The 17,051-nt window shown below is 36.7% G+C and overlaps 4 protein-coding genes across 4 annotated transcripts in view; 2 read left to right on the plus strand and 2 right to left on the minus strand.

Moving 5' to 3' along the window:
- Nucleotides 1-3: 3 nt before the first annotated feature.
- LOC136264685 (ras-related protein Rab-2A) lies at nt 4-3,698 on the minus strand. Its single transcript, XM_066059464.1, has 9 exons — nt 3,547-3,698; nt 3,369-3,440; nt 3,204-3,271; nt 2,675-2,757; nt 2,534-2,626; nt 1,957-1,993; nt 1,521-1,595; nt 1,397-1,465; nt 4-240 (listed from the first exon to the last, which is right to left on the minus strand). Exons 1-9 carry the CDS (start codon nt 3,590-3,592, stop codon nt 142-144), a joined length of 642 nt encoding a protein of 213 aa, XP_065915536.1. The 5' UTR covers nt 3,593-3,698; the 3' UTR covers nt 4-141.
- LOC136264686 (transmembrane protein 42-like) lies at nt 3,336-5,933 on the plus strand. The gene is made up of 3 exons (XM_066059466.1): nt 3,336-3,834; nt 3,913-4,059; nt 5,641-5,933. The coding sequence occupies exons 1-3, from the start codon at nt 3,691-3,693 to the stop codon at nt 5,779-5,781; spliced, it is 432 nt and encodes a 143-aa protein (XP_065915538.1). The 5' UTR covers nt 3,336-3,690; the 3' UTR covers nt 5,782-5,933.
- Nucleotides 5,863-7,458, minus strand: LOC136264683 (ER membrane protein complex subunit 8-like). Its single transcript, XM_066059462.1, has 6 exons — nt 7,228-7,458; nt 7,032-7,108; nt 6,910-6,979; nt 6,367-6,414; nt 6,264-6,310; nt 5,863-6,198 (listed from the first exon to the last, which is right to left on the minus strand). The coding sequence occupies exons 1-6, from the start codon at nt 7,408-7,410 to the stop codon at nt 5,937-5,939; spliced, it is 687 nt and encodes a 228-aa protein (XP_065915534.1). The 5' UTR covers nt 7,411-7,458; the 3' UTR covers nt 5,863-5,936.
- Nucleotides 7,395-17,051, plus strand: part of LOC136264684 (BOS complex subunit TMEM147-like) — a 23,286-nt gene continuing 13,629 nt past the window's right edge. The window contains exons 1-3 of the mRNA XM_066059463.1: nt 7,395-7,543; nt 7,602-7,671; nt 8,584-8,655. Coding sequence (XP_065915535.1) covers nt 7,467-7,543; nt 7,602-7,671; nt 8,584-8,655 — 219 coding nt within the window. The 5' untranslated portion in view covers nt 7,395-7,466. The remainder of the gene's footprint in view (nt 7,544-7,601; nt 7,672-8,583; nt 8,656-17,051) is intronic.

The raw sequence follows: 17,051 nt of genomic DNA on the forward strand, positions 1-17,051 counted from the left end.
GAATTAGTATTCAAAATACGGACTTGATTTAAGTGGCACGCACAAACACGTAACAATTACAACTGAGTAAATATTACATTACAAAAACCTCTGATGTATTCTTGCTAAGTAAAAGTAAACACTTAAATAATAATTTGTTCTTTAACAACATCCTCCATTTCCTGCTGGCTTATTAGGATTACTAGCCTGATGTGCTGTTCCTCCTACTGGGTGTTGTGGTCCCAATTTGATGCCATTAGCCTATAAAAGAAAAATACAACTATTTAATACACATGTGAAATTCAACACGTGGATTAAGATTACATGCCTCGATCATGAAAAGGGTCACCTGTGTGCTAAAAAAATTAATGGAGTGGCCTAGTCATAAAATAAAGTAGGCCTACAAATATATTAGGGACCTACGTTTGGGAACTACTAGAGGTGGCCACTATAATGAGGTGGTCTTGTTACAGAGGTGGCCACTAAGTGAAGTTTGACTGGACTGTATGAAGATTTGGAAATTTCAATATAGTCAGCAGTTAATGAATAGCTTTGCAAATATAATCAACATTAATGCATAAACGAATGTCGATTTTATGCTTCAAGAGTTTGAGTGCAACATTCAAAGTTTTGGTGAACATTGTATGTAGCTATAGCTACAGTTAGATACAGTTGGCATAGTTTTGGGTGTATTGTAGCTTAATTCATTAAACAATAGTTGTCGTTCTGGCTCCCTTTGGCAAATGGAGTTGCTCACATTGATTTGTCTGTTTAACAAGATATGGCAGCAGGAGAAGGCACACAAGAGGTAGCTGCTGTTTAAAAACCTTACAGTCGTACATATCTCACGAATGTTCTTCCTCTACAGCTTGTCACATGCAACTGTACTTCGCGATTATCAGTGGGCATGGTCACTTGTGGAACGCGAGTTAATTAACTTGTCAGACACCTAATGGCTTCGCGTACAACCACCTTCCATTACTTTCTAGTGTCTCAGGTGTAATTGCCCACAGCGAAAATTGTTCACGGCGTGATGAGCAGTCAGATTCCTGCAGTCTTCTGCTTGCCAATATAACCAGGTTGCGCATGCACAAACTTCAAACTTCGCTTATGTCATTTGAATAATGCACCCTTCAAACCATGAACGAATGCAGTACATTCGTTTATGCACTAATCAACCTTTACCAATTTTATGGTGACTAAAATCCATGGTAGTCAGTAGTGTTAATCCCCTAGGGGACTTGTGTGAAAACTAAAGCCTGCTAATACAAGGGGTGAGAATCTCTGAAACTAAAACACTGTTGAATGCAGAAAAGGTCAGGCAATTTACTGCACATTTTCAAAGAAAGCAATTCACAGCCTAATGCCATTTCTTCAACCAAAATTTTATTTCTAACATTAAAGTACAGTTTATTACCTCATTAGTGATATCAAATATACCATCTTGGATTTTTTGATAAATTTCCTTAGCCGTATTGATGAAAGCCTGCAATAACAAACAAGATATCACATAAGGTTGACTTTATGGTGGTACAACTCACATCCTCTACATTTGCTGCAGTTTTTGCTGATGTCTCCATAAAAACTAACCCATGTTCTTTAGCAAAGTCTTGGCCCTGCAAATGTTACAAACATAGATATGTACAGTTTACTGTTATTGAGAAACGGCAAAAGTATATATACTCTGTGTGTGTGTGTGTGTGTGTGTGTGTGTGTGTGTGTGTGTGTGTGTGTGTGTGTGTGTGTGTGTGTGTGTGTGTGTGTGTGTGTGTGTGTGTGTGTGTGTGTGTGTGTGTGTGTGTGTGTGTGTGTGTGTGTGCATGACATGCATGTGTATTATAGCCACCCATCTACTCTAGCTAAATACATTGCATATTTCATGATATTTGTCATATGTGAACTGTGGATTAAACGTACACCAAAGAAAAGATATCAACAGACCTATTGGAAAGGCTAATAATCATTACAAAACCTCACCTCATTGAATTTCACTTCTCTTCTGGCTTCCAAGTCACTGTAGAAAAAGAAAGGTTACAAAATGAGTAATGTTCACATTTATGGTACATGGGACACTTACAAGATAAGAAGCAATTGTATGGATTGCAAAGGTCGCAAGGCAAGAAACAAAACCACAAATCCCAGGTGCATGCATGTTCTCAGTTTTAGGCTACACATTGATTATTAGGGCTCCAATATTCCTAAGGATTTTGGTAGTTAATTGGTACTTGAGTACTCATTAAGATACACGATTTATCAGCTCTAGCGATGCACTTGGCTATATACACATATTTTTGAATTGTGGAATACAGTTGTCAGGAACATTTAATTGTGTATCATTAGCTGTTATGTAACAAACTTGTAAACTGTTTATGGTATGGTATAAAACACATCACATGTCATGCCTACAAGTAGCTCAGCACTTGATCATAAACACTAAATAATTGTTATTTCAACTCTAGTGATTAGCAAAACACCACAGTGGATAGATGTTTTGTACCAAACAATATAGTATCCTGAACTATACAGAGCATACACAAACAATGTACGTATGTACCTTTTGTTTCCGATCAACATAATCACCATATTAGAACTAGAATGTTGTCGAGCATCTTCTAACCACGTTGTGAGGTGTTCAAATGTATCTCGTCTACAATGACATCATGAGATACTACTATTACACAGTTGTTATATTAACCTCGTAATATCATAGACCAGTAATGCTCCAGCAGCTCCTCTATAATATGATCTTGTGATTGATCTGAATGATTCTTGCCCAGCCTGTCATGCCAGAATTATAAATACGTACCACAGACAACAAAATATGCCTGCCTGTAAGTTTCTAAAAGAAAAGTAGTTATATGGACAAGGACATAATATAATCTTAGTTTTTCTCTGGAAGTGGAAACCTTCAGCCAATATTACATTACTTATCACAATATCAGATTCCATTGTCTCAAAGATTTACAAAAACGCAAACCAGATCACACACTGACCCATGACATGATCACCAAGATTACATCATTAATGTCATGTGCCCCATATATCATACAAGTGTCATAGTAGCTTTTAATACAATGACCTGTCATTTAGCTTAATTAATTGCAACACAAATGATAAAACTTGGCTAAGGTAAGGTGTCACAAAACACAAGCCCTACACTGATGATACTTGGCACATGTTTTAGAGATGACTGTCTGATAGAGAGCACCTTCTGTACAACTCACCGTGTCCCAAATTTGTAACTTGATCTGTTTACCATCAATTGTTATCATTCGAGCACCAAACTCAACACCTTAGAATAAACAAACATTGGTACTCTAATTAAAGTGCTTTACAATTTACACACTTAAGAAATGTGTTCTCAACAAAAGCATTATTGCTGATATTACCTATTGTCAAATCATGAACAGGTTGGAATCTTTTATCGGTAAACTGAAGAAGTAGACAGGACTTTCCAACACCTAACAACAACGATATTGAAAGTAACTTCAAACCCAGTGACGCATGCGGGTTATCCGAATTCTCAGAAATTAAACGCAGGAGTTTCTGTGAAGTATTCAAACGTACCTGTGTCTCCAATAATAATGTACTTAAACAGATACGAATACGCCATTGTAATCTTCACAACGTTAAACCTTTTTCGTTTAGTAACTGCTCCTAACACTTTCACTTAGCTTATAAATCACGTGATTGTCTCCATGTGCAAACATAATGATTGTGGGATTTTCAGTTGCTGCTTGTTCTGGGGTGTTTGCAGCGTTAGCGTCCGTGTTCTCTAAGGCAGCTTTAGAAGATGGTGGGAAACTTGTACGTCCTGCTCTTTGTCCGTGGATACAAGATGAATACTGCGACACAGTGAGTTGTCATGTCTACACATGTAAAGAGATGTGTACATCGAGGTGCACACACGTTGTAAAGATCAATTGTTTTCAGGTGGTATTGCTAGCCCGTGTTATACTGCTGGCACTGATGTTACTGAGCAATGCTTTTATGATAACATTGTTTGTGAGGTCAATGCAGTACTGTTCATCCACAGCTGAAGCCACTGTTATAAACAATGCTGCCAATCTACTAACCACAGTAAGTTATACCATGTGTATCCACCATGTTTTGATGTAATGAAGTAAAGTGATAAAATTCTCACATATTATATGGGAGTAGATGTTGTATCGCGACTGGTTCCAAAAATACGTCATTGCTTAGCAACAGCTTTCCGACATTTTGATTGGGGCCACTGTCAATAATCACGATTGCGCTACACAGAAATACGGTGGTGAAAACAGCTCGAGCAGAGTAGTATTGTTAAAGGACGGACCATAGAAGTTTTCGAGGTTGCAGATTAGTGTTCTGGTTAGAGGCAGGTGGTTATCAGGGCTGAACAAGGTGCGAAACATCGACAACACTAATTTCTTTGCCTGCCCGTACAAGCTGTTATAATAGCATTTTAGTTTGGGTAATCATTAGTACTGTATTGGTGATAGTAACTGTAACAGCGGCTGACCTCCCACACACTATTTAACAGCTTCTTGTACGGGCAGACAAGAAAATTAGTGTTGTCGATGTTTCGCACCTTGTTCAGCCCTGATAACCACCTGCCTCTAACCAGAACACTAATTTGCAACCTCGAATACTTCTATGGCCATTCCTTTAACAATACTAATCTGCTCGAGCCGTTTTCACCGTATTTCTATGTACAAGGGGTAGTCACCTCCATACCACCAATTGATGCGCTTACGACCGGGATCAAGATTAATCAAGTGATCAAGGGGTATATTTGTAGTGAATCAAGCGATCAAGCACCTTTGGAAAGCTAACTTTGAGCAACACGAGAATTTACTAAGCTTTTACGGTTGATGATCAGGAATCAAGGCTCTTGGAAAGATGAAATCAAGTGATCAAGGCAATATTTTGGCGATCAAACTTTTTGATCCCGGTCACGAGCGCATCAACTGGCGGTATGGAAGTGACTACCCCTTGATGTAGCGCAATCGTGATTATTGACAGTGGCCCCAATCAAAATGTTGGAAAGCTGTTGCTAAGCAGTGACATATTTTTGGAAAGAGTCTATTAGCTCATCCATTTCACCCAACTATATATCAAACACTATAATTGTATGGAGTTAAGTGAGTTTGAGGTGAGTCAGGGTTTTGGCTAGCACTTCAACATCTAGTGCTAAGGGTGCTGGATACCCTGGGAAAAAAAAGTCAGGGTTGGAGGGTGCAGTGAGTACAAGGTTACCTTGTACTCACTTTAAACTTACCTTCATACAGACAGTGATACCATCACATAGTATAGTGTCAATGTGTAAAGGTTATTGGTAAACAATACCATTCATGGTCATGAAAGAGTCACAGTGGCTCCAGTTATTACACAATACTCTAGTTATACACTTTGACACTCCTAAACATTTGTAAAGTATTTAATGATCTCTATCCTAATCTTTTTTTTTTTTTTTGAAGTTGTACAATATAGGTAATGAAGCCAAAGGTCATGTACCTTTGCTGTGATTTTGTGTAATTTGTTGTGGGTGCAGAGGCTGAGATATATAAATGTGATCTAATTCAAAATTTATCATACAGTCCTTCACATATGTGTATATACTAGATACTTTGTGTGGTAATATAACAACTGCCCTATGTATTCTATTTTGCTATTCTGCAGGCTACTCTAGGACAATGCTTATTTGGTGAAGTATTGTCACTCTTCTGGTGGTTTGGAGCATCACTCATCATAGTTGGCATGTTGCTGATCCGCCAGGGAACAGATAGCAAGACTTTGAGTGACAGAGAAAAGACCAAGTAATGGTTGCTGCAAGTATTTCAACAGCTAAAGAAGTGGAAGACAGTGACTAAAAGGTCATGACAGATGAAATACCATGTATAATTCGTGCCTGCCAGAATTTTCTAATTTGTTGTACCCTAAAATCACACAAACATAAATATATTAAAATTAAATAATTACGATGGTTCATCATTCTCTTCGTCACTCTCTTCATCAGTTTCTGGTTTTGTAACTTCCTCTTGAGGAGAACTGCTAAACTTATCTACTTGTGACAACTGCTTGATACCCTCAATCTGCTTATTGACCTCATGGTTTAGCCAGTCTAAGCTAATATCATCTAAGTGGTTATCAAAATCTACTAAGGAATGATGGAGGCCTGCCTGTGTCTTGAATATGTGACTGATCTGACTTAAGACTGCTTTGCCCCCTACAAACTCCCTATATAATAATTACATACACCGTGTCACTACAACAGGTATTCCACTTCACACAAGTGTGCTTACACTCTTTGTTGAAAGTGTTTCCATTTGTCATCTTGAAGCATATATAACTACAGGAGACATTTACGTCACTTGCACATGTACATATACGTATTATTTATCATACCTCAAGTGCATTTTCTTCACATGTAGGTGAAATTTTCTTGTTATCAATCTACAGGAAAGAATTTATTGCAATATAACAAAGTGGTGGTAAATCACTGAGTGAAATTGCAACACAAAAATTAATTCTAAAACAACTTGAATTATCTAATGTTCATGTTCTTGATACATAAATTTTAATAGGGTTGATAACTTGATACCATCATAACTGCAAAGTACGCAATATAGAATTTTTGGTGGTACGCGCAATCTGTGCAATTGACTGAAAAGCTATTTTGTAGTGACTTAAGTCCATCCTGGTCATGTAATTATGAAACTAACAATACTAAGTCCCACTACCCCCTCTCAGGCATATTTGGAGGAATATGATGATTTATCCTTAAAACTGTCCCGAATTAATTTGACCATCCAATTTTTTTAGCAATATGTTTTCCAAAGTGCACTGGGTATAGGAATTTGATTTTTGGAAAAGTCAAACCCCACCTTTCCGGATAATAATCTTGATAAGTGTATTACACATACTACTAACCCACAAAACACTACGTACCATCAACAAACATGATTTGTTATTATTATCGTGTATCTTCTTAGCAATAGCAAAGGCTGTGCTATCCGGTCTGATAAATAACAAACAATACAATAAAAAAATTCCCCCATTTATTTCCTCACTCTGATGATTCCAGCAACTCATTTGCTTGATAGTATCCCATTATGGTCAGATCATGTTTCTCACAATAGTGATCAATCTAGGTAGTATAATAAGCATAACATCGCTGTAAATATTAATGACCTAGAATGTGCACGTACAAGCTCACACATAATTCCATTGACATTATACACTAAAGCTTAGTAGCTATTTGCTCACTTGTATCAATGCTACTTCCGTCATGGGCGATAATTGGAGTGATTGGTGGAATAACGGAATACAATCCAATGCTTCCCTCTGAGTGGCTTTCCCTATTAGAACTCCATTAATGGCTCGGTATGGATACTTGTGACAGTGCAGGAGAATCTTCAGATAGGCTTTTAGCGTGACTTTCACACTCATTCTTGAAAAACTAAATCCCACAATGTAAATTAATCGTGCAGACACGAGCAAGTGAAATGACCTTCTTTCACTTGGGAAACTGTGTGGTTCTATCATACGCGCCGTATTTTATTACCTACAGATACTCTGGACTGTGAGTTGTAGCTACATTAAAGACAGCTTGTATGTTGTTTTGTTATCCACGTGGTCAGGTCAGAGTACAGTGCCTTATTGAGATGTGTTAAAGCTGGTGGAGCTTACTTCTTCACCCAACTTGTTAAGGTATGTGTGACCATTATGTACGCTTTTGTGTATGCAGTGAATCCCAGTGTGCTCTTGCATGTATGTAATAAAGAGGCCTAGCTATAGCTAGTCTGGCGGCGCCCCCCCTTCGCATGGAGTAAGGGTCTGGTATGTTTAGTATCACCGAGTTGTTCTGGAGGAATTTAATTTGAATGTAATGACGTAACGAAAATGGTCTTAACGGAAGTGCCTCACCCAAAACTGGCAGTGATATATCTTTAAACGAGCATACAAATGAATACAATAACAAATGAAGCCATAATATTACATACTGAAAACTACAACATACTACTACTAATGGCAGTGATATTGAACTTTCTTCGCCTTTACACAGGCGAAAGTGGATTGGTCTACTCATAGAATACTCATAGAATACTCATGTCTCCCTACCTAGGAAATCAGAGCGTAACCTGGGTTTTTTCGCGTATCAAACAAGGCGAAAAGCCCTTCCCGAAATAACACTTTCTTCTCTGTTCTTTATTAGCTAACTCCTTTTGTTTCTTTCAGTACTGTTAGGGAATTTGATTCATTCTTTTGACGTAACATAAACAAAAATGCGCTGATTAAACGTGGAGCGTTCTGATTGGTTGCACCAGTTTTTGGTAATCCGGTACGACTGCACTATACTAAGCATACCAGACCCTTACTCTATGCGAAGGGGCGGGCGCCGCCAGACTAAGCTATAGCTGGTTTACTAGTGTGCAATTAAGCAACATGTTTACATGCATTTTGTGTATACATGTACACGAACATTTTTGTATATAGTTTAGCTATTCAGAGATTGTAATTTCTTTTGAGTATTGCATTTGACAGTAATATAGTTGTGTGCTTAAGCTGCAGCTGCTCAGCTACAGTTTTGGAAAGTTAGATTGAACATGGTACACTTATTAGATGTTGTTGCTGGCAACATTTTTTCCTGCTACTGAAGCAGAAGATGCTGAAACAAATGATGACATTGTGACAGTAAGTGATTACAATTTGTGTTCTGTCATTTTGGTAAATTTTAAACCAAGACCGGGTAGCGTCTTACAGTAGTTGCATGCAATACACGTAGATGTCATATAGATTTTACATGCTTGCACTATGCATAACACACACACACACACAAACACACATAGCATTGCATGCTTTATATTACGTATGATGTGCCTACACTAGTGATGCACCGATAGGAGATGTAGCTGATTAGCTGATAATCAAATTCATATAATGGCCAACACTAATAACCTATCTGATGTTTTTGCTTATACCAAAATTTCAACTTTTATCTTTAAACAATAACATCAGGGTCAGTACCAATCTGCTAATAATTACTGATACAGATTTAACTGAAATGTGGCCAATAAACTGATTTCTGATTATTTAATGATTTATCTGTACATCACTAACTTGCCGAGTAACTTGCACAAATGCTTTGTGATGTATAAATTTAGCATATGTATCATAGAGATCCATGTTAGAAGAGTCTTTACTTTCAGAGATAGTGTGCATTGACATGTATATTACATAAGAGATTTACACAGGGACCACATACGTATGTTATATACGTAAAATATATCTGTATAGTTACCTGCTTATCAGTAATGCTCTTTTGGTACCATCGGTGAGATATGTAACTGTCTCATACTTGTTTACACAAGCATGCAATTTGGAAAAAAATGAAATTTTAAAATAATAATTGTAAAATTATGCTTGCTACAAAGAAATTTTACACAAGTTTATATCAGGCCATTGCTCAGAGAAGGAAGGCTCAATTCAACCCATTTGCTTACTCATGAAGAGTTCAAAAATCTTTGTTTCATTTCTGTAGCCCCAATGGCATGCTTCCCACGTGTGTTAGTTTACGATGCGGTAGTCATAGCAAGATTGTCAAATATTTGATTTGGTGAACTCAGTACTAGTGCACTCATTAAGATCACATGAACCATTCATAATTTGTCAGCTCGTGTGGTACATTTAACAAGAAGTTACACTGTGAAGGCTTTAGAGCTGAGCGATAGTACAACTATCACTATCACGATTCGATAGTAACTTTTATATCACGATAGAGATAGTATCACGATATTACTACTAGTTATCAAAGACACAACTTCACATAAATGACACACAAATAATTCAATTACACACCACATATCTGCATTTCTTACACTCCATTGGTAAAAATTGGTATGTATTACAGTTGTCATCTTTGTTGTGCATTCTCAACTGGACTTTCACAATTTCAACACTATCATGTTTGCTGCTGTTATTCATGTTTGTGAGATATGTTTTGTATATCATGATAGTACGATTGCATACTATCATTATCACGATTGTTACTTACTATCACGATAATCAATAGATCGCAACTATTGCTCAGCTCTAGAAGGCTTTGTAGTTAAATTTGTGGAATTTAATGCACTTTGCTTGTCAGTAATGCTGAGCAATATGACAATATTTTAGTCAAACCGTGGTATCTGTTTTTGTCACTGTCCAATTTTTAGCTACCACGAATATCGTGAATTCTAAAACACAAGTCTTTTAGTAGCTAAAATAACATACCCTGTGCGAAGAAGTCTACCTAAAGCTCATGAATGAATATGTACTGCAGTAAATATACTGCAATTGGCTTTTAACACAATGGACCTTATCCGCAATGACGTCAAACGCGTAAAAATGGCCGCGATAGTTGTGGGACTTTCATAAAATTTGTATGGGCGACTATGGGAGGAAAAATTTTGAACGATGATATCTCAGTCAAGATAGAAGATATCGAACTCTAACCTGCAGGTATGGTTATAAGGTAACAGAATGAACAACAGTTTAGCGTTAGTTTGAAAACCACCTGAAAATCGCTTTCTACGTATTTATTGTAATGTCTTAAAGCCATACCTGAGGGTTAGAGCTCGACATTTTCTTTCTTGGCTGAGATATGATCGTTAAAAATTTTCTTCCCATAATTGTCCATACAAATTTCCCACAACTATTACCGCCATTTATGGCTATGACGTCATTGCGGACAAGGTCCATTCTGTTGTTAACTGAAAATTTTTATGATTATTTCTGTGTCTAAATCTAGTACTGTAGGTCTAAAACTAAGGTATGCCAATAATGTAGTCATACCGCAACAATACTGTACCGCCTATGAAATATCAAAACCGCTCAGCACTACACTTGTCAGGAAAATTATATGGTGTCTTGAAATATTTTGTATTAGAATGTGTATCATTTATTACTTGAAACGGTTGTCAAGGTAACTCAAAACATGCTTACATGCACAGGGGTATGGTCATTGATAAACAAATTTCCATTGCTTTACTGGAAGGTACATGTGCAAAAAAGAACTATGTAGTTTGCATAAACAGTTTAACTGGTAGCCATGATAACAAATTGCTTGCATGATTGTGACATGTTTGGTATGTCGCCTCTATTTGTTAGCATTGTTGTAGTAGAGTCATACAGCATTTTTTAGCTCCAGGGGGCTTTTTTCTGAGGAAATCCTACACACATAAAAATGTTTTAAACCAGGCATGCGCCACTGCGCCCACAACCGGCCGAAGTCTGGTTGTGGGTGCGCGCCTGGTTTACTGAAATTGTATTCGTAAAAGCGTGTGTTTGTGTGTACCTACCTATGTTTTGTTTGTGTGTACCTACCTATGTTTGTTTGTGTGTACCTACCTATGTTTGTTTGTGTGTACCTACCTATGTTTGTTTGTGTGTACCTACCTATGTTTGTTTGTGTGTACCTACCTATGTTTGTTTGTCTGTACGCACTCACGTGAGCAAAAACATTAAAAATGGTAAAAAAACAGCCAGGATGTAAGAATTGAAAGCTAATTTAAGTTGGTATTAAACTTCCACACCCATAAACTTCATTCTGAAGTGGTTTCTTCTCGGCAGTCTGAAATACAGGTATGGTGACTCTTCATATGCTTCGTGAACGGTCTTTACTTTCTATTTTGTAGACATTTAAAAACTTTAAAACAACGTTGAAGGCCTCTTGGGCTACCATCCTTCGAGTTGAAAGGGGTCGTTACCCGTACTTACTCGAACGAAATTGAAGGGTAGCCTCAAGGCTTTCTCTCAGTAATTTGCAAGAGAAAACATGATAGACACATATTGAAACAGTCGAGAAAATACTTCTGTATGTAAGTTGTGTTTAAAGTGGTTTGTTTATGGTTACACTTCCCTAGCAGTGCATAGCAACGTAATTACCGTATTACAAAATAATTCATGAATTACAAAATACGCTCAATTGCACAATAGCATGAATTTAAACTAAATTATATGGATGGTTGATTAATTGCCTATTTAGTTAGTGTTAACTGCATGGGCGCCTGGTTTTTAGAAGTAGCATAACATCAACTTGTTCAACCAAACTTTAACTTTCTGATTTAGTAAGCTAGAACTTTCATTTATAAAGTTGTAATGATCAACTGGTAGCAGTGACAGAGTGTAAAATGTTTGGGTGTATACTGTATAGGTATTGAGGTTCCTGGTTTAAATCTTGGAATGCTGTTCATGTATGTTTTCTCTCACTACTTGGTGACTGTTCTATTAAAGTAATTTGTTGCATTTTAGTATTTTCAAATCACTAAAGGTGTGTGCTGTGATGGTATTGTAATTTTTTTTTAAATTGCTCATAACTTGGCACTACTTCTTTGTAAGTGTTGTGAAAGAAAAATTAGCAGAGAAAAATACAAAGATTACAGGTTCTTTTGCAATTGACTTCATTTTGAATTCTTGTGCAATCGTGTCAAAAGAATTTTTCTGTAACAAGATTAGCTGCTGCAGTAAACACGAAAACAAAGATTTAGCAGCTGCTTCATGATCTTGTTGAAGTACAACTGTTGTAAAAGATTCTTTATAAGGCAATAATTCTTCTGCTATAGCTTCTTCAACAGGAGTCACAATGGTGCTTCACCATTGGTGATGGGTGTGGTCACTCGTGAACAAGTTAATTAACTTGAATAGATTTACATGTAACCAGTTCCAGTTACCCTGTAGTGTCTCAAGTGGCATTCTCCATGGTAAAAGTTGTGATGAGCGGCTGGTTTATTGCAGTCAATGTAATTATGATGAATTCTTGTGCAAACGCAACAAATTCTAATGCAAAAGTGACAAATTCAATTGCAAACAGGATGAATTCTACTGCAAACGGGACACAAAGTCAAATGCAGATGTGACAACAATTACAAAAAAAACTGTGTAATGCATACTTGTCTGTCATGTGCCTGGATACCAGACATGGGGCCAAGTACATGAGTACTTTTACTTAAGTACACTTAAGTACAGATTTGAAAGTACTTGTACTTTACTTAAATACTTTCTTAATTTCCCCAGTGTACTTGTACTTATACTCAAGTACTTTGCTAAGTACTTGTATGTACTGTACTTAAAGTACTTTTAAATATTTGTAGTACTGCAAACAGTATACGTAGTTTGTACACAGTGGGTGAAGGTGCAGTTTACAACTTCTTGCGACTCTTCTACTGCCTTCCCCAACCTTACTATGTACCATGTTGCCATGATTAATGATGTCATAGCATTCTGACAATGATGCTGTTCAAGTCAGTGAATTTTAAGAGTTTAAGAGAGAGAATGGTTGACAAAAACCAACCCCCTGGGCACACTTACATACTACAATACACTGAATACAGCATATATTTTACTACAACAAAATGTACTTGTACTTTACTTAAGTACTTCCAGCATGTACTTGTACTTTACTTAAGTACTCTCTTGATTGCTGCTAGAGTACTTGTACTTGTACTTGGAAAATTCAAAAGTACTTGTACTTTACTTAAGGGTCATTCCATGTCAAATCAACAAGGAATTTAGGGTCACCTCTCGGATTTTGATGAAACTTGGTGTGTTTGTAGTACCTATGGTGCTTATCACTCATGCAAATTTTTAGCTCCATACATTCCATAGTTTCTGATTTATGACCGCAAATATTTTGAATATTTCATGAAAATTCGGTCCATCTCTAGTTACAAAATCAACTGCAACTGTGTACTGTGTAAACATTTTAAACACAATTTTCAGTGATGGAAGACTGTTGATTGACCTTTCCAGTGATCCCTAAATTATGGGATATCTACTTAATTATAGTTCAAAAGTACTTCATTGAAAATTTTAATCCTTTATATTTTGAAAAATACTGCTTGAAATTTTTCGAATTCTTTTGTGAATAATGATTGGGTCATGGTCTATGTTTGATAAAATTTTTGTGGTGGGAACACAATGGGCTCAAGAGATATAATGAGTTATGTTGTGGTATGCGGTGGAATTTGCAGTGTATTATTGCTGTATTGAAGTGTACACCCCCAATAACCACTCACAACAAGGCCATGCCAAGTTTGTCTTACAGAGTGAAGGTGTCTAGGTACATTGCAACCTGTATTAGTGACCACCTGTATTGAAAGACCATCTATAAGCTGCAGCTAATTTATACTTTAATTGGATATTAATGTATAGCAGCAAAGAATCAACCCTTTCTAGCAAATCCAAAAATGGTCCTTTTTAGACAGGTTGACTATAAATGAGATTATCATGCGTCCATAAACATATTAATGCTGTACCATCTCTTCAGTTATACCTTATTTATTAAGTAAAATCTCGCTGTGGTGCACTCACATACATATCCCCACTCTACACTATTCAAGTTACGGACATGGCTGCATAGGTACAATAGACCTCCTCAAAAAGGATACCTGGGCACCTTAATAGCCTCATGATCTTACTTTATAATTGTACGTACATTTTGGGCCCAAGACAAGTCTGTGGTTTCTCAAAAATGAACACTTCATCAATGGTCCAGGGAATAGAATAGTTACACTATATACAGTAGATGCATTACTTGTACCAAGAGTTTTTATATTATTAACACTTGCTTGCACCTCAATGTGTGATTTATAATACTGTAATTACTAAAGTGGTTTTTCAAAGTATTTTGGGTTGACACTTTGAAGATCAGTACAGGCGAATGTTAAGTATGTGGTCAGCATGTCCTATGTGAGTATGTGCATGAGTTTATGACTTGATCTTCAAAGTGGTCATGAATGTAAAGTAATGTAGTAATTAATTTCACATATTGAGGTACAATTAATGCATGTATGGTAAAACCCCTCCATTGCTAGGAACATAATAAAGTGCTCATATTACAGAAGCCACAGAAGTATCTTGGTCTAAATGTATGCGCACCACTAGAGTGGGAGTACAGTGTATAAACAGGTGTCCTGGTTATCAAGGTATCCAGGTATCCCTTCTGAGGAGTTCTGTTGTATGTATCTATGAAGCCACATACGCAGCTAAGTCCACTACAGTGGTATTCAACTTAATAAAGAAGGTATTTGTGAAGAGATAGTACATTTACACGATGTTCATGGACACATGGTGGTCAGATCTGTAATTTATAGTCAACCTGTCTAATAAGGACCATTTTTGGATTTGCTAGAAAGGGTTGATGCTTTGGTGCTATACATTAAAGAAGTATAACTTAACTGCAGCACATAGATGGTCTTTCAATACAGGTGGTCACTAATACAGGTTGCAATGTACCTAGACACCTTCACTCTGTAAGACAAACTTGGCATGGCCTTGTTGCGAGTGGTTATTGGAGGTGTACACTCCAATACAGCAATAATAGACTAGAAATTTCACCGCATACCACAACATAATTCATTATATCTCTTGAGCCCATTGTGGTCCCACCACAAAAATTTTATCAAACATAGACCATGACCCAATCATTATTCACATAAGAATTCGAAAAATTTCAAGCAGTATTTTTCAAAATATAAAGGATTAAAGTTTTCAATGAAGTACTTTTGAACCATAATTAAGTAGATATCCCATAATTTAGGGATCACTGGAAAGGTCAATCAACAGTCTTCCATCACTGAAAATTGTGTTTACAAATATTTACACAGTGCAAGGTTGCAATTGATTTTGTAACAAGAGATGGACCAAATTTTCATGAAATATTCAAAATATTTGTGGTCATAAATCAGAAACTATGGAATGTATGGAGCTAAAAATTTGCATGAGTGATAAGCACCATAGGTACTACAAACACACCAAGTTTCATCAAAATCCGAGAGGTGACCCTAAATTCCTTGTTGATTTGACACGGAATGACCCTTAAGTACTTTTAAATGTACTTGGCCCCATGTCTGCTGGATACATGGATTAGTTTTCCTTGACAGCACAACACACTGTCATGTGTCTTGATGTGCAATGTGACTAGCACAGTTCATCATTCTTATGCATGAAGACACTCCACATCTATATAAACCGAAGTGTCCTCTCAGCTCTTTTATTTACATTTGTCTATTGTGTTTATATAACGTTTTGGTATAGACACCCACATTAGGTCACGGTAAACATATAAAGCATACTTTTATAGCACACAACATGTACAGTTAAACCCTCTGTAATCTGATGCTCATTAGGATAAGAAAATTTTGTCAGATTAGCAAGAACGTCAGATTATTGAGGTAACATTACACAGAAAAAGTATTTTTGGGATACAAAACAATGTCAGATTATAGAAGTATGATTCTGGATTACACAGGTGTCGGATTAGAGAGGTTTCAGTGTATAGTGTTTTCAAGATATGGTACACCATACTGTAAGCACAATAATAATGTACTGTACTGTGTGTAACAAGCTTGGAGTACTTTCTGCAGCCTTCATTCCCTTTCTTTGACTTGAAACTCTTTGTTTACATGAGTCCAGACAGATTCTAAGTAAAGCAGGTGCAATGTAGCTACAGGCTGGGGTAGTACACTATAAGGCTACAATGAGGTTGAGCTAAGGCACGATATGGTGTCTTCAAATGCATGCCTACCAGTTTCTGGCAGAACAGGATGTAATTCTATACTGAATTTCAGATGATCTGTTTGCTTGTGCAGCCACACACATGCCAATATGTTTGTCATTAGACATTAGGTTATGACATGTAATCAGCCTCCTCTACCTGCATGAGCAACTAGCAGATGATGTCAAGTCACTACATTAGGGAATTTCCCAGGGAAAGTGAAAATGAAAGTTTTCACAATGAGGTGTTTAATCTCATTACAAACTGAATGTCTAATAAATAATAACACCAACCCTAGGAATTTCATTAGTGACCACTCTTAACTTAATAAGGAAGATTGTTTCAGCACTATTGACTTTTGGCTATTCACTTTTTTATCATGTGACCAAAATCTGCTGACAGCATTGTCATTTAATCATGACTATATATGCATATTCATCCTACAGAGGACAAACTTGATTTCAAATGCAACATCAGCATTGGTTGTATAAAAGTGTATGATTAATGGTACTAAAATGAATCAACTCAGTTACAGGCCACAGGCTATGTATGATCA

Source organism: Dysidea avara, chromosome 8, assembly GCF_963678975.1.
Source record: "Dysidea avara chromosome 8, odDysAvar1.4, whole genome shotgun sequence".
In the NCBI taxonomy this organism is placed as follows: domain Eukaryota; kingdom Metazoa; phylum Porifera; class Demospongiae; order Dictyoceratida; family Dysideidae; genus Dysidea; species Dysidea avara.